The 27,219-nt window shown below is 40.2% G+C and overlaps 1 protein-coding gene across 4 annotated transcripts in view; it reads left to right on the top strand.

Annotated features, from left to right (window-relative positions):
* kif13a (kinesin family member 13A) overlaps window positions 1-16,208 on the top strand; it is a 123,229-nt gene extending 107,021 nt beyond the window's left edge. For 2 of the 4 annotated variants that reach the window (XM_002932679.5, XM_004915284.4), the window contains 5 exons: window positions 2,497-2,608; window positions 7,006-7,151; window positions 8,958-9,062; window positions 10,605-11,640; window positions 13,360-16,208. In XM_002932679.5, the coding sequence (XP_002932725.3) occupies window positions 2,497-2,608; window positions 7,006-7,151; window positions 8,958-9,062; window positions 10,605-11,640; window positions 13,360-13,646 (1,686 nt within the window). In that variant the 3' untranslated portion in view covers window positions 13,647-16,208. The remainder of the gene's footprint in view (window positions 1-2,496; window positions 2,609-7,005; window positions 7,152-8,957; window positions 9,063-10,604; window positions 11,641-13,359) is intronic. The other 2 variants (XM_004915285.4, XM_012965403.3) reach the window with 1 other exon arrangement.
* The last annotated feature ends 11,011 nt before the right edge of the window (window positions 16,209-27,219 follow it).

Below are 27,219 nucleotides of genomic sequence, written 5' to 3' on the forward strand. Positions count from 1 at the left end.
TGCATTTTTAGCCATTTTATTGCATTTTCAGTTATGCATAGTTGTTGTTCGCTTGACTTTGTCTGTAAAACGTATTAGCCCAAGCCAAAATACCCAAACAGTTATTCTGACCGCAGATATTTCTAGGCAAAAATTTTTTAGCAATTTTATTGCATTTCACATTGTTCTTTGTTACTTGTCTTTGCACATGGCTGTTTTTCAATTTGGCTCCCAGTGTACCCCACATAGTTTGGTAAAGCTATGCATATAGGGCAACTGTCCAGTAGACCCCTGGCATTCATACTTAGAGTGTTTTATGTTGGTACGTTACTAAATGTGATGTACATAATGGGGCAAAATGCAAGCTTTGTGACGATTTTCAGAAATGTCACAAAAACTGTTCTGTTTAGCATAGTTTGTAGTTTGGTAGTTTGCAGTAGAAAGTTGTATTTACCTATTTTTGTTTTGTCAGAATGTGTGCTTTCGGAAAATATATGGTTTTCTAGGGTCTCCTTACTGTTAGGGGGACTTATGGCACATAATAAACATACCGGGTGCAAAATTTGCACGAGCCGGAGCGTCACATGTGAAAATTCATATGCACTATTTTTATTTGGGTTAATCTATGCATATAGGGCATCAAACTGTTCAGTAAACCCCTGGCGTTCATATTTAGAATGTTTTATGTTGATACGTTACAAAATGTTGGGGGTACACAATGTGGTAAAATGCAGGATTTGTGACGATTTTCAGAAATGTCATAAAAACTGCTCTGTTGGCAGAATGTGTACTTTCAGAAAATTTATAGTTTTCTAGGGTCTCCGTACTGTTAGGGGGTCTTATGGCACATAATGCACATGCCAGTAGCTTATATTGCAGCGTATACACTTTGTATGCACTAACTTCCTTTTGGAGTCTCTAAATGCCAGATACTTTAGTAATCCTATGCACAATGGGCATCAAACTGTTCAGTGGACCATTGGCTTTTATATTTAGGGTGTGTTTTCTTGGTACCTAATGTTATATGGGAGATAAGGTGCTTGAAAGTGGAAGATTTGATGTGATTTTCAAGTATTTCATCAAAACCGGCAATTTTGGGAAAGCATTGCGACTCGTTTTTGTGATTTTGTGTTTTTACCCCACAGAAAATGCAGTAAACATGTTAAATTTTCCGTAGCTAAAGAGATCTCCAGGGCAATTTGTATGTACTAACTTCCTTTTGGGGTCTCTAAATTCCAGATACTTAGATCTGCAGAAATCTATTCAATGGGTGCATCTGGGTTTGTTGGAATGGAAACCTTTGTATCACTCCATATACTAGAACAAACTCAAGAGGTTTTGAATATTTTTGAGTTGCTTTACATCTGTGGGAACTTTGCACAACTCCGGCATAGCCACACTTTAATAAAACCAAAAGACAAAATGATAAATGCTCAAGAAAAAAGCGCAGAAATGTTATATGACAATTACAACACTGAAAAAAAAAATCAATTAGAATTGTAAAATGTTTTAAAAATCAATTAAAATGTGTTGGTTAGTTGAGAGAACATGTAATATTCTATATATCACTCCATCTCTAGTCTTTTCCAATTCCACCACATTCATTCCTTCAGAAAAATAAAGTAAATGTTACATATTTCATTGACTGCTCCCTCCCCACCCCCAATCATGGGCACATAAAGTACTAATATGCAGGGAATACTGTCTTGGGAAAATACATCAGTTAATAGAGCTTCTCCAGCAGAATCCTGCATTGAAACCTATTTTTCAAAAACACAAACAGATTTTTTTATATTTTGAAATTTTACATGGGGCTAGCCATATTCTTCATATCCCAGGGTGCCACAGCCATATGACTTGTGCTCTGATAAACGGTGGCACACTTTAACTTGCTGCTCAGCAGTAAAGTGATATCACCCCCCTCCCAGCAGCCAATCAGCAGAACAAGGTAGCAAGATAGCAGCTCCCAGTAGATATCAGAATAGCACTCAATAGTAAGAAATCCAAGTCCGGCTTGGGACTCCTCTGGTTACATGGGAGTAGGAAAAACAATAGGTTACCTGAAAGCAGTTCTAATGTGTAGCGCTGGCTTCTTCTGAAAGCTCAGACTTGGGCACAATACACTGAGATGGCTGCCTACACACCAATATAACAACTAAAAATGCATTTGTTGGTTCAAGAATGAAATTTTAAATGGTAGAGTGAATTATTTGCTATGTAAGCAGTGTAATTTAGAAATAAAAAGTACCCCATAAAAATCATGACAGTATCCCTTTATCCCTGAAAAGACTGAAAAGAACATTCATCTAAACATTCATATAAACATGATTTGTCACACTGACAAAGAAAGTATTTTATTTAATGAAGTTGTACAACATTACACTGAGCATGTTATTGTCTTATAGTCTGCTACATTTCTATACACTTTATTTAAAAACAATTTACATCTCTGCAGGTTGGTTAGAGTTAAAGCAACCTGCTGTCCTGTAAAAATGATCTATTTGATTACTTTTGTAGGGTTGGTCAGATAGCCAATATGATGTGTCAGAGTATTCCTCCAGCTATAAGGACATACCATTCTACAGCAGCCAAGTGAGTGATTCACCCAGAAGGAAGGACAGCGGCGGAGGTGAGAGTCTTGCTGGAACAAACACCTACCTGTAATAGCACAGTTACTTCAGTTACTGGGCTGCTGAAACCCTAGGTAGATTTGATATGAAAAAACATTAAGGTGAAAGTATATTCTGTTATTTTAAATGGTTGGACTTTTCAGCTGTTGTGATCAATGTGTATAAATGACAGCTTCACTGAGCGCAATGTATATACATTATCAGACAAGAGACTAACACTGTGGGCTCCTGGGGATCATACATAATAAATACAAAGCATGTATTTATTTAAATAGACATTGCCCATTAAAATAAGGAAAAAGCAGCAAAGCAATAGAACTGAAAGGGGTTTATCATTAATTTGTCGTGTTGGACATTGGCCAGTTATGGTTCATTGGGTTTCCATGCTGGGGGCATATGTTGGTGGCAGTGTATTTTGTTTATTCTCTAGCCATCCACTCCATATTTTCCCAAATTTTTCCAGGCAACCCCATGCCATGGACGTCAGCTTATGACTGGGAACGATGTCATTGATCAGCCATTTCTAAAAATGTAGTGGGTGGGGGTAAGGTGCAGCTGCCTTTCACGTTATCAGGATGGCTTGGAAAAGCTGTAGGAGGCAGCGTGTTTCACTGAAGGTTCTTACATCGGCCCCAGCAGGCAGAGTGCAGGAGAGCCTATATTGGGGAGCCCCAGGACCATATGCCAGGATCTTTGCCCAGAACAGTTGGATCCTGGGTTATTCCCAGAATATGTGCATATAATTCCCTTGGTCTAGGATACATTTAGGGCAAACATAAGGATAGCCAGGGTGTCAAAAAAAAAAAAAAAAAAAGCAGTTAAGGAACTTTGTGTGAATGTACCTCTCTCTGTAAGATATGCTGATCCTTTCATGACCCTTCAGATCTAATTGAGGAAAGTCTTGCTGCTACTTCTGGTTGAAGTGTTTGAACTGGTCGAAAGCATCCTTTAAAAGGAGGGTGTAAAACCAGCTTAGTGATTTGGAGAGGTCAGGTCTCCTCAGGTATTTTTCAAGAGAGGTTTCTCTAATATTTGGCACCCTGTCTGGGAATCAGGGAAATAGTGCGTATTTAGTGTAGTACAAAATCTTTCTGTAGTTGTGTAAACTTTATAAATTAGCCAGCCCAGAAATGTTTCACCCCACCGCTGCCCAAGTGCCCCTGTCGGGTAGTGATCGGAGGTATCATTACCCCAAAGTACTGTTCACTTGGACCACTGGTTTGCACTGGGGTAGAGGGACACGAGGTTTCGTACAATATTATCAGTGCGTGTATGGCCAGCTTTACACAGGAGGCAGCAATCCAGGCAATCCTGTTAAGGTTTTAAAGTATAGAATTAATTTCATAAAAACATTGTCATTCTGCAGCAGTTCCCTCCCATCATGGTGTAACAGGAAGATTTCCCCAGTCCTTAGACCCTGAGCTGCAGGTACTTTTGAGTTACAAAGCACTACATAAACGTGAAATACTTCATATATATATGAGCATTGTTAAAAACACTTAGAATAACAACCCAGCACTACCATGTCTACCACTCCCCCAGCACTCTATATGAATATTATTTAATAACAGCACGGTGACTTGCTTAAATGTAGTTCATTATAATTATTACAATGAATACATCTCCAGTGTAAGGACAACATAGTATGAAATAAATAAATAAAGTATCTATAACTGTATTATCCTAAGCATTATAATGCTTCTGCACAACATCCGTACACATAGAATGGATCTAATGCACTCAAATAAGCAAAGCAGAATGCCCAAAGTTGGACAGAACATTACACAGTAATACGCCATTTGATCATACTCAGATATAGTGTAAGCATTGTATACCTCTGGACCGCATGCTGTAAAAGAGTAAGTGTGGTAGCATGGTGCTGTAAAAACTGATGCTCATTTCGCACTGCAACCCTGGTTAGAAGCACCATTGCAGTGCAAAATGCATGTTAGGTTCTAGAAATTTGGAGTATCTAACCTAAAATTATTTGGCTGGTAATCACTTAAATTACTAATAAACATTACATACAGTATTTTATTTACTTGTTCACTTGTATACAACTTGAAACAACTTTATATCCCACTTGTATTTCTCCTGTATTATACATTATTGTAGGCTTTATCAATTTTAGAACTCCGTTGAAAAAACAAATTAGCTGTTATTTATGAAGGGCTAAGCAAAATCACAGCCTATAGAGCACTATTAACAAACTACTTGCATGTAGTGCCAAGTGCAGTACCAACAGGCACAAGGAAGCGCTCTGTGCATAGTATCTGCCAAACCTGGACAGGGAATAAAAACAGGCCCTGGCATTTCAGGAACACAGAGGCCCAAAGAGCCCCTCACCAGCCCACTAAATAGTGACTGTCTATAGCATCTTATAGCAGCCACAGTCTAGGCCTGGCAGTTTCCATAAACTGGCAGTAAATACAAGGCTTCCTAGAACTTTGCATTGCCCATACTTCTATCTTTTGTGCTCCAAATGACAAGCAAGTCAGGAGATGGCCATGTGCTCTAGACTACCTGCTGCTCCTGTAAGCAACACCTCCAAACACAGGCAGCACTACAGACATTCTGGGCGCAATTCCATTGGTGCAAGGTGAATAATACAGGTATTTAAAATCATGGCACTTTGACATGTTTTTTGCACTTTGTCTCTTTTTTGTAAATAAGGCCTATTATGTTTAAACTATCATGAATGGGCTTAACTTGGCTCAGTACTGACAGGCAGCTTGTGTTCTGAGCAGAGGTGGGAGTGTTCCAACCATTCTTGACTGACATCAAGAAGTTCATCCCCCACCTGCCCATCTTTCCTATCTAATAGAAAATCTGGAAAAGGCTTCTAAAATTCAACCCAATTCACCCTTACATTGTCTGACACTTTCCCTCTAACTTACCTGAGTCACTAACAAACACATAGAACATAGAGATTTCTTGATTATTTATTAGAAAAACATGAAAGAAGCCAAATATCACTATTATTGAGCAGCAGCAATCTAGTTATTTGCCACAAAGGCCCAGCAATTTGAAACATACACGCCAAAAGAACTAGCAGGTGATTGTTGTAGTTAAACAATAGCTTTAGGGCATCCACTTGCACATTCCCATAAAACTACAATTTGCCCTTTGAATAACTTATAAATAGATGTTGTAGGAACAGTAACTTGTGCTACTGTTCGTGCTATAACAGCATAGTCACTCTTTATATGTATACAAGCTAATTGATAGCAGACTATATAGCTGTTTCTTAAGATTACATTGACTGGCTTTAGGCTGATGCCACACGTGGCGTTTTTCCGCTGCGTTTTTTCTCGGCCTAAAAACGCCGCACAAGCCACACAGCCCCTGACTATGGCGTTTTTCAGCCTAATACTGGTGACGTAAGCAAATCCCGTTTCCATGGTGCTAATAGTGCAAAATAGCAAAAAACGCTGCGTATTTCCGCTAGGTCTGGCAGCTGCCTTTGCGTATACATAGGAATAGCTTGCTTTGCAAATACTGGCGTATTTCGGCCTACGCTTGAAATATCCGTGCTAAGGCGTTTTCTAGCGTATTTCCGCATTGTGTGGTTTGCTTCGAGTCTTTTCAAGCTATTTCTATGGATGATGATATCGCCACGTGTGGCATCAGCCTTAGCAGAGTAAATGCTACAGACTGACCAGGTGGGCCTGATTAGAGGTGGTTAATCAAGAAGCCTGAAAGCCTGGCAGTCAGTTTACACGAGTGTTCTGATAGAGAGGTTTCTGTGAATCCAACATACAGGAGTCTATGTGCCTGTACACACACAGTTGCCTGTGCAGAGGTCTGTAATATTGCTGCAGTTGATGTGTCACTGGTATGGAGGAAGTCTCTTTTATACACTCTTGTTACATTTGTATCTGGCTATTGAAGTAATATATTAATATGCATGTGTAAATTGCTGGAGGGTGCAGCTGATCTAAGGTTACTGGTGAGCAGCAAAAAACCCAAATGCAAAAGAGCCTGAAGTGCTGTGTATATGTGGATAGAAACAATAAGGGGCTCTACTCTTATATGTAGAAATCGATCTTCATCAGCCCCCAGCCTGGCTCCATTCCTTTACTATCCCTTTGCACGTGTTTGCTTCTGAGGGGTGTGGCCTCATGACATGCTGCAGCAAATCAGATTTCTCTCTGCTCTGTCACTCACACATTTCTGCGTCACTGACAGACCAGAGAGCCAGAGATTCTGGAAGGTGGGGGATGGGAGGCCGCTTCAATAATTAGTCATAACATTGTAACGGTGAAAAAAAATTTGAAAATATAAAGTCTAGACAAACATTTTAACAGTTTATAGCTTTTAATATTCTAAAAACATTTTTCATGATTGTTCCCCTTTAACTATAAGTTGTATAAATGACATGAGTTTTGTTTTCCAGGCAGTATACCAGACAGTATACATGCTTTAAGTCCATTCAAAACATTTTCTCATCAACCACCAAAATTCTTCAATCCACTGATGCCTGTCAGGGAGGAGCACAAAAGAAAGATTCCTGTTGAAACCCAGCCTCTCCTCAGTCAAGAGGTACAGAACCTTCTTTCCATACATCATGTTGCTCAAGTGCAGACCTTTTTTTTGCTTATTTATAGGTGATTTATAAAAAATACAAATTCAGATTACCATTATAATATACAAAGCTGCAACTTCTTGGCGTCTAATAATGAGTCCTGCCAAAGCAATAATCTTTGGCAATGTTCCACCAGTGTAGGGAAGTTTACCCTTTCTGGGTAAAATGCCAGGTTGTTTCACTGTTATGGTAAGTTACCTTTTCGCAACCATTTTTGGGAAACAGGGGTGGAATATTAAGAAGTGACTGTTTTCATACTGTGCTATCTGTCATGGTCTGTAAAATCACAGCATGTCATGGGAACAGGCTGGTGCTGCTATAATGATGAGCCCAGTAGTGGAAGCAGGTCTGGACTGGGATTCAAAATAGGCCTTGGCATTTCAAGTACACAGAGGCCCAAACAGCCCCCACAGGCCCAATAAATAGTGACTGTCTATTAGGGATGCACTAAATCCAGAATTTGGTTTGGGATTTGGCCAAGATTTGGCCTTTTTTGGCAGGATTCAGCTAAATCCATGTGCCTGGCTGAACTGAATCTGAATCCTTAAAATCACGTGACTTTTTGTCACCCAAGTACAAAGGTTAAAAAAATTTCGCTGCACACGGTTCTCTTTCACCCTTGCGCATGTGCAAATTAGGATTCAAATTTCGTTCAGTATTCAGTCGAATTTTTCATGAAGTATTCAGAGTTTGGCCAAATCCCATAATAGTGGATTCAGTGCATCGCTACTGTCTATGGCATCTTACAGCAGCCTCCTCTTTGGCGTAGAATCCACAGATTTCCAGTTCAGGCCTGACTGGAAAGTACATGCAACATGAAGTTAACCATTATTATGCATAGGGTTGCCACTTTTTCTAGGGAAAAAAAACAGCCTTCCTATATATTATTCTAATTTTTTTTATTAATAACATTGGCATGAACCATTATTTTTACTTGTCAGGTTGGTAAAATAAAATACATCCATGTGGCAAACCTAACTATGTGCTGCATATAGTGGAATTTGGAAGAATAAACAAATTTGTGTACAAGCTAAAGTTTCTTTATCCCCCACCCCCAGAATATGTGTCTTGTGTCATTCCCCATTTCTGCATCACAGTGCACTTTCCTATCTGATTTATCTCATATTCACAGCATGTGTTGTCATAGTTTAACTGGTCTGGTGTCTATGTACTAGGGCAGTGCTGTCGAACTTATTATGTGTAGTGGGACAATTACTTCTCATACAGTATGTTTAAGGGCCTGTTAAAGTCTGTGGGGCCTTTGAGCAGACTGGGGGCCATAAAAATTGTTAGGAGGGCCACATCCAGCCCATTGGCCTCCAGTTGGACAGCCCTGCACTAGGGTAATATCACTAAAAGGGGCTATCAGTACACAGCCAAAGTCTCCTTTCCAAGCACACAACCACATAGTGCAGCTTTGTGTGAGACACAGTTCAAAAAATGACCATGTTATAAATTTTATCAAATTACTATTGAAAAAACATATATATATATATTTAAAAAAAAACAACTTTATTTGAACATATTATTTGTCCCTTAATAATATTTATATAAATCCTTATGAAAATGAATTGTTCTCACAAACATGTTGCATGAGAGTCACATTAATTGCTTGGTTAAGACATCTCTAGGTTTGCATGTGTCACATTTAATATGCGTGCTTTTGTTTGTGTATCACTTGCGCGGTTTTAACATGTCACTTAAATGTTTGTGTTCACATTTGTTTTTGTGCTGTGATGTGTTGTGTGTCTCACCCTTTGCAGAGCATGCCTTCATCCCAGACAATTAGCACTGGCACTGCTGTGCCGTCAGGACCTTATGACAACTGCATGCCAGTAGAAAACAATAACACTCATGAAGATGTCATTGTAAGTCTGGGTTTCACCTTGGGGTGTTGTTTAAACAGCGAGTACAAATCTGTAACACTAAGTTCTTTATCACTGAATGTTAGATTTTGCATAGATACTTTTTTTCAGGGCATCTGTTCCTCCTCCTGCTCATGCTTTCCCTGCTTTCTATTCCACCAGGCTGCATGAACCAATCACATTCCTGGACCAGCCATTTGGCTGTTAATTAAACAGTACATTTCACAGCCTAAATGTGTCCATGTCAGAAATAAACCTTTGTAATGTGATAAAAGGTGTAAAGCTCGCACCAGGTCTAATAAGAGGAAGTATGTAATTGGTTGATATGGTTTAAGTATATGAATGGTAAATGCATCTTAATTATTGGTTGCCGTGGGTTACTAGACCCAGTGCTACTTTTATTACATTACAATCAGTGACAGAGGAGTAGGCAGGGGTGGTACACTCTGCAAGTTACCAGGGGCAGCAAAAAGCCACTCCTTGTAACTTAAAGATCCAAAATTAAAATGTTTAAATTGGAATTTCATCTCTTCTAATGCAGAGAGCGCTATTGCACTAGCAAAGAGGCCCCCTTTTGTGCAGTGGGCGCATTGACTTGGCCACCTCAGGGCGGCACTGAGCCTAAGATGCCCCTGCGTTATGCAACTGTATCATATTGTTATGCAACTGTATCATATTATTATGCATACAGTAAAGTTATGTTTTTAACACATTTACCCTATACTTCTACATTTGTTTAAAAAATAGAGACAGGAGAATGTCTTAATGGCCAGTTCAGTGGTTATATGACTAACTAGAGGTACCTGAACTGTTGTACAGCCAGGCAGGTTATACTCTAGTTCTGAGCACTAACAGCAAATATATATCTAACCTGTACGCTTACCATCATTTACAGGGTTAAGCCATTTGTTCTTCTGCAAATGGTAGCTGCAGTGAGTCACATCCTAATATATCCTGCTTAGGGTACCTGTTACGGTGCTTCCCTGATGTTCTTTATCCCTGCACGGGAAGCCCATAATATAAAATACCAGTGACAGATGCACCCAGCAGTAATAAACATGCATATAACAACACATTCAAATATTAAAATAGATATAATTAGACAGCACTGTAAATGTGGTAAAGAGATATGTATTAGCTTATCCATCATTTCAAAGAGTACAGGTATTGGACCTGTTATCCAGAATGCTCAGGACCTGTGATTTTCCAGATAGCCTTCCCAGATACTGGCTTTCTGTAATTTGGATCTCTCTTTCTGTAATTTGGGTCTGTTATAAGATCATTTAAACATTAAACAAACGCAATAGAATTGTTTTGCCTCCAATAAAGTTTAATTCTATCTTGGTTGGGATCAAGTACAAGGTACTGTGCTATTATCCCAGAGAAAAATAATAGACATTTTAAAAATTTGAATTATTTGGTTAAAATGGAGTCTATGGCAGATGGTCTTACCATGATTGTTTTCTGGATAACAGGCTTCCAGATAACAGATCCCATACCTGTATTAACTTCCTAACTCAATGCTGTTATGTGTTTTGCTTAAAGGAGTCTGAGGAAGAGGATAATGAATTTGATGGGAGCAGTAAAAAAGGAATCCACTCCAGCAGTTTTCAGCATTTCCAGCCTTACATCCCAGAAGAATTTGCTGATTTCAGTGTTTACAATGCTAGCCTGGACAACAAGGACTGGATAACCTCAAAATCAGATTTTATTTGCTCCCGGCCTCTAGAGAAAGAGATTTCTCGGAGTCCTACCACCAGCAGTATTACTAGTGGCTATTTTTCTCACAGTGCGTCCAATGCTACACTTTCTGACATACTGGTCCCTTCCAGTGAGAGCATGGATCATTTAGTCAGTCATACAGGGGATTTTGAAAGCCGAGATATTTTAGTTCACCATTCTGCAAAGGATCATACAGTTTGCTCTCACAAGGGACTAAATGGTAGAATTTCTACAGACAATGCAACAAGCCTAGCAAACCTCACAGAAAAAAGTGCCTTTGATAAAGTGCCACATTGCACTACTGATAAAGCTGCTGCTCTCCTGTTCAGAAGTGCATCTTGCTCTTCTGTGGACTCCCCAACCTACAAAACTAAAGTAAGCACTGTCCATTTCCTGCCCTGTGAAGTTGCTGTGGAGCACACTTGTGCTATATTAGAGGACCATTCATTCACAGAGTTCATGGGGGCTGAGGATGGCAAAGATCTGGAGCAACACGAGCACTCCCTGGTTTTATTTTCCAATGGAGACAAAGATAGAGCTGAGTGCAACTCCCTAGCAGCCCTCCCTAATGCAACACCCAGCCAACACTGGCTGGCAGAGGATGGTAATGACTCAGACTGCCTGGGTGATGCTGCCTTATTTAGCCAATCTCCCCCTTGTTCTTCTGAAGAAAGTTCCCTTGTAAAAATTAATTTAAATCTTTCTGACTCTGAAGACAATCCTTCCCACAATTCACTGTGTCTCGCACTCGGCGATCAAGTATGCATTGGAGAGAACAAAACTGGGACAGTGCGCTACATTGGCACAGTAGATTTCTCACGTGGCACATGGGTTGGAATTGAGCTTCATGCTCAGCTAGGTAAGAAAAAGAATAGTGGCCTCCTGGCTGCTGTTCAGACTAATTTTGGAGATGTACGTATATGCCTGCCCTGTGGGATAAAATCATGAAAATATAAATATATATGTCTGCCCCAGCTGTATTTCATATAGGAATATTAATGGTTGCTACTTGCAGCTGGATAATAAAAGGGTTTTGTTCTTTTCTGTGAGAATTATGAACTACTTTCTCCATAATTCATGCTAAATGTCAGTCATTTATCAAAAGATCCGCATTGAAAAAGCACAAACAAAAAAAAGTAACAGAAAAATACAGAAACCACAACTTTTTCAATTTGTTGCACGAAAATCACAACCTTTTCGTATTGTGCAAAAGCCAGCATTAAAACAAGCAGAAAATCTCTAAAACCACAAAGCAAAAAAATCTTCCAGTTGTCAAAGGGATATCTGAAATCCTGTTTGGCGTCAAGAAACTCAAACTGAAATAATCAGCCATAAATAAATGCCCCCCTAAGTGTGAGCCAATACTTAAAAGTACATTTTACACTCTCTATAAATGCCTTTCAGACTAGTATGCAGTTACAGTGAGGAGCATAAGTATTTGAACACCCTTCGATTTTGCAAGTTCTCCCACTTAGAAAACATGGAGGGGTCTGAAATTCACATTGTAGGTGCATTCCCACTGTGAGAGACAGCAGTTAAAAAAAAAATCAGGAAATCACATTGTATGATTTTTAAAGAATTTATTTGTATTGAACACCTGAGAAAATCAGTGTTATATTTGGTACAGAAGCCTTTATTTGAAATTACAGAGGTCAAACGTTTCCTGTAGTTCTTGAGCAGGTTTGCACACACTGCAACAGGGATTTTGGCCCACTCCTCCATACAGATCTCCTCTAGATCTGTCAGGTTTCGGGGCTGTCGCTGAGCAACACAGAGTTTCAGCTCCCTCCAAAGATTTTCTATTGGATTTAGGTCTGGAGACTGAAATACCTCTTACGGAGCCACTCCTTGGTTATCCTGGCTGTGTGCTTCAGGTCATTGTCATGTTGGAAGACCCAGCCACGACCCATCTTCAATGCTCTGACTGAAGGAAGGAGGTTGTTGCTCAAAATCTCACAATTCATGGCCCCAGTCATCCTCTTCTTAATACAGTGCAGTCGTCCTGTCCCCTTTGCAGTAAAGCACCCCCAAAACAGTTGATCTATTTTCACCAAGCTGCTTGGCAATTGCCCCGTGGCCCTTTCCAGCCTTGTGGAGGTCCACAATTTTGTCTCTGGTGTCTTTTGACAGCTCTTAGGTCTTGCCCATGGTAGTAGTTGGAGTCTGACTGACTGTGGGGTGGACAGGTGTCTTTAAAGAGCTCAGACAGGTGCTACTAATTTAGATTAATGAGCGGAGTAGAGGTGGACTATTTAAAGGCAGAGCAATAGGTCTTTGAGAGCCAGAATTCTTGCTGATTGCCAGGTGTTCAAATACTTATACATTCTTTAAAAATCATACAATGTGATTTCCTTTTTTTTTTTTTTTTTTTTAAATGCTGTCTCTTACAGTGGGAATGCACCTACAGTGTGAATTTCAGACCCCTCCATGATTTCTAAGTGCAAAATCGCAGGGTGTTCAATTACTTATGTTCCTCACTGTATATGTTGCTATACAGCAAGCTACAACCCAAAAAAACAGCTGTAGGGTTGGTTGTTTACATTTTTTTAAGATTAAATTGTTTTATTCTGCTTTTAAGGTAAACATGATGGGACTGTAAAAGGCAAGGAGTACTTCCGCTGCAAACCCAAGTACGGAGTGTTCGTCCGCCCCAGTCGGCTTACCAAAGCACTTGGCTCATCACAGAGGAGCAGTAGCAGCACTGCATGGGGTCAGGCATCACTGAACATAGACAAGAGGAGAAGTGCTGTGCTTCGAGACTCTTCAGCTCCCAAGGCACGAGTCACAGCAGCCTACCTGTCGGGGGATCAGGCAGCGTCTGCATTCTCTAGGAAGCAGGAGTTCCGCAAATCCTGGATTAACTAAGAAGCATTATTTGCACTTATTGCACAAATCTCGTGTGGGAACCAATATGTTGAGAAAAAAAAGTTTTTGTACAGTGTACAGTTTTAATTTGTCATTCTGAAACATTTACTGGATAGAGTCACAGACAATGTTCTGTTTTTAATGTGGTCTCTACATGAATTGTGTCTGCCTTGTAGGCAGGTTGTTGCTGCACACTAAAAGCATGACTGAAATTGAATCTGTAGATAGAGGGCAGGTACTGGGCTGTTCTTACACGATGACTCGGAAGCTCTATTTTAATCAGAGAAAAAAAGGACTATTTTATTCAGAGAAGAAAAATAAACCATATATACATATCTGTACAAATGAAAAGTCGCAGTATGTTGTTTATCTACCAAAGAACCTGTGTCAAGTAGAAATTTTTGCTAATGGCATTGCTTTGTACTTTCTGCTGAAAACGATAGTTCTGTGGGCTTTATAATAATAATAGTCTCACCATGCTGCCTTACAGGTTCCTTTTTTCCCTCCATGGGGTCATTGGCACAAAGATTATCAAGCACCCCCCTTTTATTTTAGGTGTAGTAGATTGTTGGTTCTACGTTGGATGTCACTGTTCCACTCTGGGTTCCAGACAATGCGTCAAAAAATACACAGCACTAATCAGTCTCTTTACCCAACTTTTAGCTGTAGATATGAGGAGAGTTTAGCTCTTTTAGATAAACTGGGAAGCCCAGCTTTTAAAGGTCATCTAGGGTGTGATTTGGGGAAAACACCCATTTGTTGTCCTCAATATTTTTTAACTAAGGCTGATTGGCTGATACACAAAAATGTTTTTCTACATCTGTAACCTGGCTAGCGGGAATCTTTAACCAAAAAATATGACAACCACTGTGTTAGGCTTGTAACGTCTGTTGACCTCTCATTGGTAGGCACCTTTAGTAGCCACTTATACAGGATCCTTGTTAGAAGGAAAAAAAAAACCCACACGGTTAAGTAAACTTGAAAAGCTTCTAACAAGGAGGCTTACATACTACAAATATAATGTGCTTTTGTAATGCATTATTTCATTCTGTAATTATACAGTAGTTTCTGCCCTACTGGAGAACCTACATGTTCATTCTACTTCCATTATTTCCACACTAGTTCAAGTTTCACTTTTATTGTCATATACAAATAACAATGAAGCATCATTACTGTAATGGCATTTTTTTTTGACCCGTGTTCCTCCCAACTTTACATAGACAAACAAAAAAAAAGTTAGGAATAAGGACTAATAAGGAAAAAGCTTATTGCAGAATAGTCAGGCCAGGATCTGTCATATGTATGTATCATTCTTTGTAAAATCCCTACCCCACCCCAGACAGATGTAGAGAAAGCATTGATAATTGTCCACATTATGATGGCCAATATGATAAGGCCAAGAGTCCTGTGTTGTGCTTTGGGTGATGGACAGATAGTGTCAACCTTTCCTTATGTCATCCCGTCTTATGTTAATGACAACACAAGAAAGTCAACACATTGTGGCAGCTAATGTGGCACCTACTGAATTGTATCTTAGTCTGCTTTTACTTGCAGGGATATTTACCAATGAGTTGCAAAGTGGGACAAAGCAAAGGCAAAGTGATCTGCTCCGTAGGCATTAATATTGAAATGTAACACTAGTGGCACAATTGGATACCATGCAACAAACTTAAGATATGTTATAAAAGCATGCTAGGGATTGGACTGGCCTGGTTGCAGGGGTTTTCCTCGTGCTGGGTATAACCCGCAGGAAGAACACATGGGCAACTACTTTCTCGAAAACACCGGAGACTAAAGAGAAGGCAGCTGTAAACATAAATCATATGTATGTGTGTGTCAGTTTAAAACCAGAGTGAATGTGATGTTACATAAGGAATCCAATACAGCTATGAGTTTAGTGGTGCCAAAATTATTGAGACCAAAACCACACAGCAATGAGTACATGTTTCAAGTGAAACATTTTTATGAAATTGGAAATACATATCATGATGGAGTTGCTTTCATGCACAATGCCAGGATATGTCTTTCATAATGAAATTACATGGTAAATAAGATGTAGTGTACTTAAATTGATAAAGTAAGTAATTTTTTTTTTTATGTTTTTTTTCTCTCCCACTAGTGACATTATTGTCAAGCTTAAGCCACTAGTAGAGTATTACCCCTGCAACACTAAAGTTACATGCATTTGAATGTATATGGTTGTTTGTAATTTTTTTATGGTTTGGTGCATGAACTAGGAATTTGACCACTAACAAAAAAACATGGGCTTTAGCTCCATAACAAACATAGGGATTGTGTGGTCCCAATACTGATATTCCCTCAGCTGCTAGGAAACAAGCTACACGGAAGGCATGATATACCACTTCCCACCTATCAGCTCAGCACTGAACAAGTTTGGTTTTCAGGACCCTAATGAAAAGCTGCTCTTCTTTCTATTTCTGTTTCTCCTTGAAAAAATATCTGTTGTGTTTTGCTGTACAACTTTGTAATTTATACTCAACAATACTGTTACTGGTACATATTATTTTACTTTTGTGTAGAATACAAACAGTGCACTTCTGATGTCTTTTTTTTCTTTATGGTGCCTGTGTGGTTAGATTATTTAGGATGAGTGACTGGGGGACCAGCCAGATAAGCTCCTAGCATGCTGACAAGCTAAAGTCCAAGGTGCATTTTACACTGATTTTCCACCTAATTTCTGTCCCCATTGATAAGAATATTTTCTTTTATAGATTTGTGTGGGAGATAATGTACTAGATCCACATCTACTACCTGCACGTCAGTATACCATCTATACCTGCAAGAAATGTACACCCTCCTGGGATGGGGAAGAGAGGAGCAGAATGTTCTTCTACACTCCTAAAACCCAGTGCTACACTGCCAGTACCTGCTTCGCACCCAGATGCACACTACTTGTTACCTAACTAAATCACCACCCTGTATTCTCGGTACCCATATCATCCTTTCCCAGAGTCAGACTGGGGTACCTAAATTGTATCTCACTGGGTACCTGACTCAAGAGCCCACCAACCAGCCACCACTTCTCCCGCTCCAGCCACTGCCGTTGCCACTTCACTTTCCTACTAACTTTTTGCTGTTAAAAATTAAAGATGACTGTGCAGTTGTTGCTGTTACACAGTCCTTTTTATACCAAAACTGTGAGTTCTTACAATTAACATAAGTTCCCCAGCTTCACAAATTCCTGAACCCAGTGTGAAGGCTGTTGGTACATTGTGCCTATGAAAGTAGCAGTCAGATTACGTGATAGTATTGCAAAAAAAATTTAAAACATTAAGTGGGAGTGCAATGAGATTATGACCACAAAATACACATAGACTACAACAAGAGATCCTCTGCACTCACCCATTATCAATATATATAGGACATTAAGACAATATGTGCATTAAGCTAGCAAGAAATGCCCTCCCCTTTAAGCAAAAAAGGGATTATTTGTCCATATATTTTAATATACTTAAAGCTGGCCAAAGTCATCCCTTCTGGCCAGTCCTACACTCACTTTTATCTGATTTATTAAGAATTCTACTGCTTCAATATACATTTAACAAAGGGACTGAGTTTTACCTGCAGCTTACTTGCTTTCAAGGTTGAAACCCCCAAGGTGATAGTTTTGCCTAAAGCCTGTCCTAAAGGAATATTACATTGTGTGTAGGTATGTTACAAAGGGAACCTTAAGGAAGTGAGCTATTTCTACAAGATAATTTGGTCTCTAAATTAAGCCATGCTGCTCTGAACATGCAGTCAGGAATGTAGATGAAGTAGATAATAAGATTACCATTGCAAAGTAAAGGTCCCCATACACGCTCGCCAAGCAAGCGGATCTGCACCCGATATCCCCACCTACGGGTGGGCGATATGGGGGAGCGCGTAGTTAAAAAAAATAAAAAATTATTCGATTGTTTGGCCCTGGGGACCGATATCGGCAGCTACAATCTGCCCGTGTATGTGGACCTTATATCACACTGCATAATAGAGTCTTGCTAACAATACAGTCACAACAAAGGATGAAGTCAGGGAGTTGTATATTGGTAATCTAACTGTCTACCGTGCATAGACCAAATATGGAGTAGCTTCAGATTTCCTGTTTAGCTCAAAAAATAACCACAACCATTGATTTTTGTCATTAAAACAATAGACAGGAAATATGATTAGTACAAGCACTATTCATTGAGCTCATGTTGAACAAGGGGGTATACTGCCCCTTTAAACTTTTCTAGATAAAATTACCCAGAAAGGGAGGGGGGAGAGAATGATCTGCTTTTGATTGTTTATTGTATTTGGCAATAAAGTTTTGTTGTAAGGGACTATATTTCTTTAGTTTTGGACACTAGATGGCAGCGCTCTTTCAATTATGTTAGTTCAAACAAGTGGGAAAAGCATAATATTCACAATTCAGTTTGGCACATTTATCAAATATCACTGAAAATTCAACAATTGCAATAACAACTAGAGAGGTACATTTCATGAAGAAAATGTGAGTGGTGCTTGCCGTGGCAAAACTCGTGCCCCAATATTACAATGTTTCCTTCAGTTTGGTTAATTGCCCCCTGCTGGGGCAATTAACCGGCCACCCCCTAGAAAAGTCATTGCACCCCATTCCCGAATAAGCTGCACGGTTTGACACCTCATTCATGGGTCTACGACAAACTGGTTAATTGCCCCCTACCGGGGCAATTAGCCACAAACCCCTCAGAAAAGTCATAGCACCCCATTCCCGAATAAGCCGCACAGTTTGACACCTCATTTATGGGTCTACGACAAATGGTGGTTAATTGCCCCCTGCTAGGGCAATTAACCTCCCAACCCTTAGAAAAGTCGTAGTACCCCATTCCCGAATAAGCCGCACAGTTTGACACCTCACTCATGGGTCTACGACATACGGTGCGGGACTTAGCCAAAGTTGGTCTCAATGTTAAGTCTTTGGGCAGATAATTGCCCCCTGCTGGGGCAAATAACCGCCCACCCCTCAGAAAAGTCATAGCACCACATTCCCAAATAAGCTGCACGGTTTGACACCTCATTCATGGGTCTATGACAAACGGTGGTTAATTGCCCCCTGCTGGGGCAATTAGCCACAAACCCCTCAGAAAAGTCTTAGCACCCCATTCCCGAATAAGCCGCACAGTTTGACACCTCATTCATGGGTCTACGACAAACGGTGGTTAATTGCCCCCTGCTGGGGCAATTAACCGCCCACCCCTCAGAAAAGTCATAGCACCCCATTCCTGAATAAGCCGCACGGTTTGAAACCTCATTCATGGGTCTACGGCAAACAGTGGTTAATTGCCCCCTGCTGGGGCAATTAGCCACAAACCCCTCAGAAAAGTCATAGCACCCCATTCCCGAATAAGCCGCACAGTTTGACACCTCATTCATGGGTCTATGACAAACGGTGGTTAATTGCCCCCTGCTGGGGCAATTAGCCACAAACCCCTCAGAAAAGTCTTAGCACCCCATTCCCGAATAAGCCGCACAGTTTGACACCTCATTCATGGGTCTACGACAAACGGTGGTTAATTGCCCCCTGCTGGGGCAATTAACCGCCCACCCCTCAGAAAAGTCATAGCACCCCATTCCTGAATAAGCCGCACGGTTTGAAACCTCATTCATGGGTCTACGGCAAACAGTGGTTAATTGCCCCCTGCTGGGGCAATTAGCCACAAACCCCTCAGAAAAGTTATAGCACCCCATTCCCGAATAAGCCGCACAGTTTGACACCTCATTCATTGGTCTACGACAAACGGTTGTTAATTGCCCCCTGCTGGGGCAATTAACCTCCCACCCCTCAGAAAAGTCATAGCACCCCATTCCCGAATAAGCCGCACGGTTTCACACCTCATTCATGGGTCTACGACAAACGTTGGTTAATTGCCCCCTGCTGGGGCAATTAACCTCGCACCCCATTCCCGAATAAGCCGCACGGTTTGACACCTCATTCATGGGTCTACGACAAACGGTGGTTAATTGCCCCCTGCTGGGGCAATTAGCCACAAACCCCTCAGAAAAGTCATAGCACCCCATTCCCGAATAAGCCGCACAGTTTGACACCTCATTCATGGGTCTACGGCAAACGTTGGTTAATTGCCCCCTGCTGGGGCAATTAACCTCCCACCCCTCAGAAAAGTCATAGCACCCCATTCCCGAATAAGCCGCACGGTTTGACACCTCATTCATGGGTCTACGACAAACGGTGGTTAATTGCCCCCTGCGGGGCAATTAGCCACAAACCCCTCAGAAAAGTCATAACACCCCATTCCTGAATAAGCCGCACGGTTTGACACATCATTCATGGGTCTACGACAAACGTTGGTTAATTGCCCCCTGCTGGGGGATAACAGTAGCGATGCTTCCCAAGCCCCACTAATTTGCTCATCACTATCACAGACACATTAGGGGTACAGATTAAGGGAAATAACTATATATTTGGATTTAGGGAGGATTTTTTCCATTCAGAGGCAGAGATGGGGCTTATTCACTGGGGTTTCTATTGCTGCTCTCTCAGACCTCAGTTTGCCCATCCCCCCATGTTGCTGTGTTTGCTGTTCAACTCCCAACAGTCACTTTCCCTCCATTTTCTCATCTTAACTGTATGTGATGTCACTTGTTGTGTTGTGATGTCCCTGTTACCAAGGATACCTCTGTGACATCAGCGCTGGTTATTTACCTTCGCTGAGAGATTTCTGAAACTGTCTGTGATGTCACTGGAGTAGAGCTCTCAGCGAAAGTAAACCAGCTGTGATGTCACAAAGGTATCCTTGGTAACCGAGTGGGTAAACAAGTGCCAGTCATATGATTGCCATTGGCAGCGATGGCATGAGAGGTGAGTGCAGCTCAGACATATTAGGGGCACAGATTAAGGGAAATAATATATTGGGGCTAAATTATTTTTACATAATACAGAGTTGTCTCTTTCCAAGAAAGTAACTGCTGCTGTGGGACAGTGAGTAGAGTAATATACTGTATAGTTACATAGTTACATAGGGTTGAAAAAAGACCAGTGTCCATCAAGTTCAACCCATCCAAGTAAACCCAGCACACCTAACCCACACCTACCAATCTATACACTCACATACATAAACTATAAATACAACCACTAGTACTAACCGTAGATATTAGTATCACAATAGCCTTGGATATTCTGATTGATCAAGAACTCATCCAGGCCCCTCTTAAAGGCATTAACAGAATCTGCCATTACCACATCTCTAGGAAGGGAATTCCACAACCTCACTGCCCTCACCGTGAAAAACCACCTACGCTGCTTCAAATGGAAGCTCCGTTCCTCTAATCTAAAGGGGTGACCTCTGGTGCGTTGATTGTTTTTATGGGAAAAAAGAACATCCCCCAACTGCCTATAATCCCCTCTAATGTACTTGTACAGAGTAATCATGTCCCCTCGCAAGCGCCTCTTTTCCAGAGAAAACAACCTCAACCTCGACAGTCTCACCTCATAGTTTAAATCTTCCATCCCCTTAACCAGTTTAGTTGCACGTCTCTGCACTCTCTCCAGCTCATTAATATCCCTCTTAAGGACTGGAGCCCAAAACTGCACCGCATACTCAAGGTGAGGCCTTACCAGGGACCTATAAAGGGGCAAAATTATGTTCTCATCCCTTGAGTCAATGCCCTTTTTTATACAAGACAGCACTTTATTTGCTTTAGTAGCCACAGAATGACACTGCCTGGAATTAGACAACTTGTTATCAACAAAAACCCCTAGATCCTTCTCCATTAAGGATGCCCCCAACACACTACCATTCAGTAGATAGTTTGCGTTTATATTATTTCTACCAAAGTGCATAACTTTGCACTTATCAACATTGAACCTCATTTTCCAGTTTGCTGCCCAGTTTTCCAATTTTGTGAAATCGCTCTGCAAAGCGGCAACATCCTGCATGGAACTTATAGTTTTGCACAATTTTGTGTCATCAGCAAAAATAGAAACAGTACTGTCTATGCCCACCTCCAGGTCATTAATAAACAAGTTAAAAAGCAAAGGACCAAGGACTGACCCCTGCGGTACTCCACTAACCACACTGGTCCAATTAGAAAATGTTCCATTCACAACCACTCTTTGTACTCTATCCTTCAGCCAGTTCTCTATACAATTACAAATATTATGTTCTAGGCCAATATTCCTTAATTTGATCATTAGCCTTCTGTGAGGTACTGTATCAAACGCTTTAGCAAAGTCCAAGTAGATGACATCAACTGCCATTCCAGCATCAAGGTTCCTACTCACCTACTCATAAAAGGCGACAAAATTAGTCTGGCAAGATCTGTTATGCATAAAACCATGCTGGCACAAACTAATAGTATTGTGAACTGCAATGTATTCAAGTACCCTATCCCTTATTACCCCTTCCAAAAGTTTTCCTACTACTGATGTCATACTAACAGGCCTATAGTTTATAAAGCAAGATGGGATCAGTAACTGCTGCTGTGGGACAATGAGTAGAGTAATATACTGTATAAAGCAAGATGGGATCAGTAACTGCTGCTGTGGGACAGTGAGTAGAGTAATATACTGTATAAAGCAAGATGGGATCAGTAACTGCTGCTGTGGGACGGTGAGTGGAGTAATATACTGTATAAAGCAAGAGGGGATTAGTAATTATTTCTATCAGTGATCCAACCTGCAGCTTCCAGCTGATCACTTGAGAGCCACAAACTCAACATATACAAGTTATTTACATCCTCTCTGCCATTTGTTCTTTCCATAGGACGGTGCAGCTGGGTAGATGACATCCATTTACACTGGAGATGGAGATCATCATCATCATCGTCATCATCATCTCATCGTCATCATCATCTCATCGTCATCATCATCATCTCATCGACATCTTCTCATCATCATCATCATCTCATCGTCATCATCTCATCGTCATCATCTCATCATCATCATCTCATCATCATCTCATCGACATCATCTCATGAACATCATCTCATCGTCATCATCATCATCTCATCGTCATCATCATCATCATCTCATCGTCATCATCATCATCAATCGTCATCATCATCTCATCGTCATCATCATCATCTCATCGTCATCATCATCATCTCATCGTCATCATCATCGTCATCATCATCATCATCTCATCGTCATCTTCATCATCTCATCGACATCATCATCATCTCATCATCATCATCATCATCATCTCATCGTCATCATCATCTCATCATCATCATCTAATCATCATCATCATCTCATCATCATCATTGTCATCATCATCATCTCATCGTCGTCATCATCATCATCATCATCTTCTCTTCTTCATCATCATCATCTCATCGTCATCATCAGCTCATCACCATCATCATCATCTCATTGTCATCATCATCTCATCGTCATCATCATCTCATCGTCATCATCATCTCATCGTCATCATCTCATCGTCATCATCTCATCGTCATCATCTCATCGCCATCATCTCATCATCATCATCATCATCGTCATCATCATCTCATCATCATCATCTCATCGTTATCATCATCTCATCGTCATCATCATCTCATCGTCATCATCTTCTCTTCTTCATCATCATCATCTCATCGTCATCATCATCTCATCATCATCATCATCTCATCATCATCATCGTCATCATCATCATCTCATCATCGTCATCATCATCATCATATCATCTCATCATCATATCATCATCAACATCATCATTATCATCTTCTCTTCTTCATCATCATCATCATCATCATCATCTCATCGTCATCATCATCATCTCATCGTCATCATCATCATCATCATCATCATCTCTTCATCATCATCATATCATCATCTTCTCTTCTTCATCATCTCATCGTCATCATCATCTCATCATCATCATCATCTCGTCGTCATCATCATCTCATCGTCATCATCTCATCGTCGTCATCATCTCATCGTCAGCATCATCATGTCATCATCATCTCATCGTCAGCATCATCATGTCATCGTCATCATCTCATCCTCATCATCATCATCTCATCATCATTATCTCATCGTCATCATCATCTCATCATCATCATCATCATCATCTCATCGTCATCTCATCATCATCATCTCATCGTCATCATCTCATTGTCATCATCTCATCATCATCATCATCTCGTCGTCATCATCATCTCATCGTCGTCATCATCTCATCGTCAGCATCATCATGTCATCATCATCTCATCGTCAGCATCATCATGTCATCGTCATCATCTCATCCTCATCATCATCATCTCATCATCATCATCTCATCATGATCATCATCATCTTCTCTTCATCATCTCATCATCATTATCTCATCGTCATCATCATCTCATCATCTCATCGTCATCATCATCATCATCTCATCATCATCATCTTCTCATCATCATCATCATCACATCATCATCATCATCTCATCGTCATCTCATCATCTCATTGTCATCATCTCATCATCATCTCATCGTCATCATCATCATCATCATCTTCTCTTCATCATCATCTCATCGTCATCATCATCTCATCATCATCATCTCATCGTCATCATCATCTTCTCTTCATCATCATCATCTCATCGTCATTATCTCATCATCATCATCATCATCTTCTTCTCTTCATCATCATCATCTCATCGTCATCATCATTTCATCATCATCTTCATCTCTTCATCATCATCTCATCATCATCTCATCGTCATCATCATCATCATCATCATCATCTTATCGTCATCATCTCATCATCATCATCATCATCTCATCATCATCATCTCATCATCATCATCTCATCGTCATCATCATCTTCTCATCATCATCTTCTCTTCATCATCATCTCATCGTCATCATCATCTCATCATCGTGCATAAAATAATTTTTGTTTCTAGTATGTGTGATTATAATATGGAAAATTTTATTTTTTTTGCAATTTTAGACATTTAGAAGCCTATATCTTGTTACAGAATTGGAATTACACAAAAATTCTACCATATTTTGAAAGCTTAGGTTGTTCTGAAAAAAACGATATATTGTTTTCCTGGGTAAACTAAAAGTCCCCCCGAGGAAAGGCCCCTAAAGTGAAACAGTGCAAAATGTTCAAAAACTGTCTGGCAATACACGTTCCGCTTTGACCAAAACAGCTGGCAGTAAAAAGGTTAAATCTCAAAAGCTTTATTATTTTACATAATGGTTACCTTCTTAACAAACAAAAACATGTATTTCACACATTTTGACACTGTGCGTACGTTTAAAGAGCTAGTGTGCGCAGCACAAAATTATGTGTTATCACACAAAATTCTTTTTTTTCTCAGCAGATTATGTTATGTTTCTAGGCAGTTTTTGCAGATGTTATGGAAATTCCATGTATGTGCAGTTAGAGTGCAACAGTGCCCTATCCTACGGAAGAGCAGTGGGGCCACCAATTATGACTTTTAATCTCATAATTATGACTTTTAATCTCATAATTATGACTTTAAAAAGTCGAAATTATGACTTTTAATCTCATAATTATGACTTTAAAAAGTCGAAATTATGACTTTTAATCTCATAATTATGACTTTAAAAAGTCATAATTCACCGGAATTTTTTTTTTTTTGGTGGCCCCACTGCTCTTCCGTACTTCCCAACGATGATTAATAGAAAGTTACAAAAACAGCCTTTACAACTACGTAGAAAAGTCGCATTCCTCTTCTAAAACAGAGGACTTTATTATGTTCAAACACAACTGCAGCAGTGCCCTGCGCTTCTATAACTGTGTCAGGCCCGTGTTCACCACAAACTAAGCACCATTCCTGCGCATTTTTCCACCACGTGATTAGACCAATAAATACCGGACACACCCATGCCGGCAAGTTACCTCCCCATTCCTGCTGCCGCTTGAACTGCACTCCCAGCAGGCAACGCGCGGCCGTACGTATTGCGTTGCGAGTTAAGTGCGCGGACGCAGTGCTGAGTAAAGGCCTGGAAACGAGCGGACGCAGCTGTTTCGGGGACACGAAAGCTTCACCAGTGCGTGTTTCCACTTCCACAGGGGCTGTTTTAGTCTCGGTACAGCGCTGTGCTGCTGAGCGGTGCCTGTCAGTATAATACAACAAATATTTATTTTTTAAAGTGGAGATGCTGGAAAAAAAGTTGTGTGCCAGTTTTATGCTGTAATTAGAAATTAGAAGTCCTGTGTCCTCAGATTAGGGAGGTAAACTCTGGGTCAGGGAGGGTCATTTAGTCAGCATAAAGTATTGTTCCCCACAGGGTTTTTTTTTTTAGCTAATACCTATTCAACTACACAAGAAGTAAACCTGCAAACTGGTTTGTAAAGAAATATTGTCCATATTGGTGCATTCTATGTATTTGCACCTTTGGGCAGAGTATTACACCTGGTTGATTGTAAGCAAATTTGGTTTTCATTTCTTGTAAAACAATGTAACATTTTAAGGTGACTGATACGGCCTGCTTTGGCTTAGTGATAAACAGATGGGAAGTGGTAAAAGGTATGGAATAAAGTTTTCACAGTGGAAACTGAGATTCACTAAGGACTCTAGTCTAATCAGGAAGCTTTCAAATAGAGAATAATTACTAAAGACATTGCTTTATGAGGGCAGTAACACCAATAAATAAGTATGCATTTAAATATAATGGTAGAAATGGTGTATGTTTCAAAAACATTACAATTTATTAAGCTGCTATGGGGGCAGCCATTTATGTTAAATAGGGCAAATATTTATGTAGTAACAGACTGTTTACAGTGGTTTTAATTCTTAAGGGAATCATACAAGTTAAGATCTTGGCAAACAAGCAGATATTTCACAGATATGCCCACCTTTTTACAGTAAATGAGCTGTTGGACCACATCTAAAATAAATGAAACTGATTAATACAGTGGCATTTTGAGTCTTAAGGTGACCATACATGGGCCAATAAGCCTGCCTGCCTAAGGTCTATCGGCCAGTCAATCGGGCCCTCAGAAAATCGCCCAGATGTCAATCTTTCAGGTTTAACCATGGACATTTTCATTAAGTAAAAACAAAATCTCGATCCTTTTAAAATAAGCCTGAATACACTGTTCCGTGAGTGCCCACTTTTAACCTGGTGTCCCTCACTTTCACAGTATGTATGTATCAACAATCAATGGTAGTCTTATTTCTAGGTGTAAATAGAAAATCATTTGACTGGAAAATCCCAAATCTGTCAGTTTACTTTCTTATTGAGGTTTATACATGCCATTAACTAGGCTTGTGTGAAACCTCAACATGGGGGAGGATTTAACTGGCCATTCTTTGATTAAGGGTGAAGTGGCACACAGAGAGATTAGTCGTCCGCGATAAATCTTCGCTATTGCGGGCAACTAATCTCCCCGAAATGCCATCAGCAAGAATGCAAGTCGCCAGTGGGACGGCATATATTTCTCTTCGGTTTCCCGAAGTTGCCTCTCAAGGAAACTTCAGGTGAATTGCCGGTGGAATGGTGTTTCAGGGAGATTAGTCACCCGCAATATATTTTGGTTATTGTGCGTTACTAATCTCCCCGTGTGCCACTGCCCTAAAGATTGACCATACATGTACCGATAAAATTGTATGAAACCTAGTTTTGTACAATTTTC

The sequence above is a fragment of the Xenopus tropicalis genome, chromosome 6 (genome assembly GCF_000004195.4).
Source record: "Xenopus tropicalis strain Nigerian chromosome 6, UCB_Xtro_10.0, whole genome shotgun sequence".
Taxonomy (NCBI): Eukaryota; Metazoa; Chordata; class Amphibia; order Anura; family Pipidae; genus Xenopus; species Xenopus tropicalis.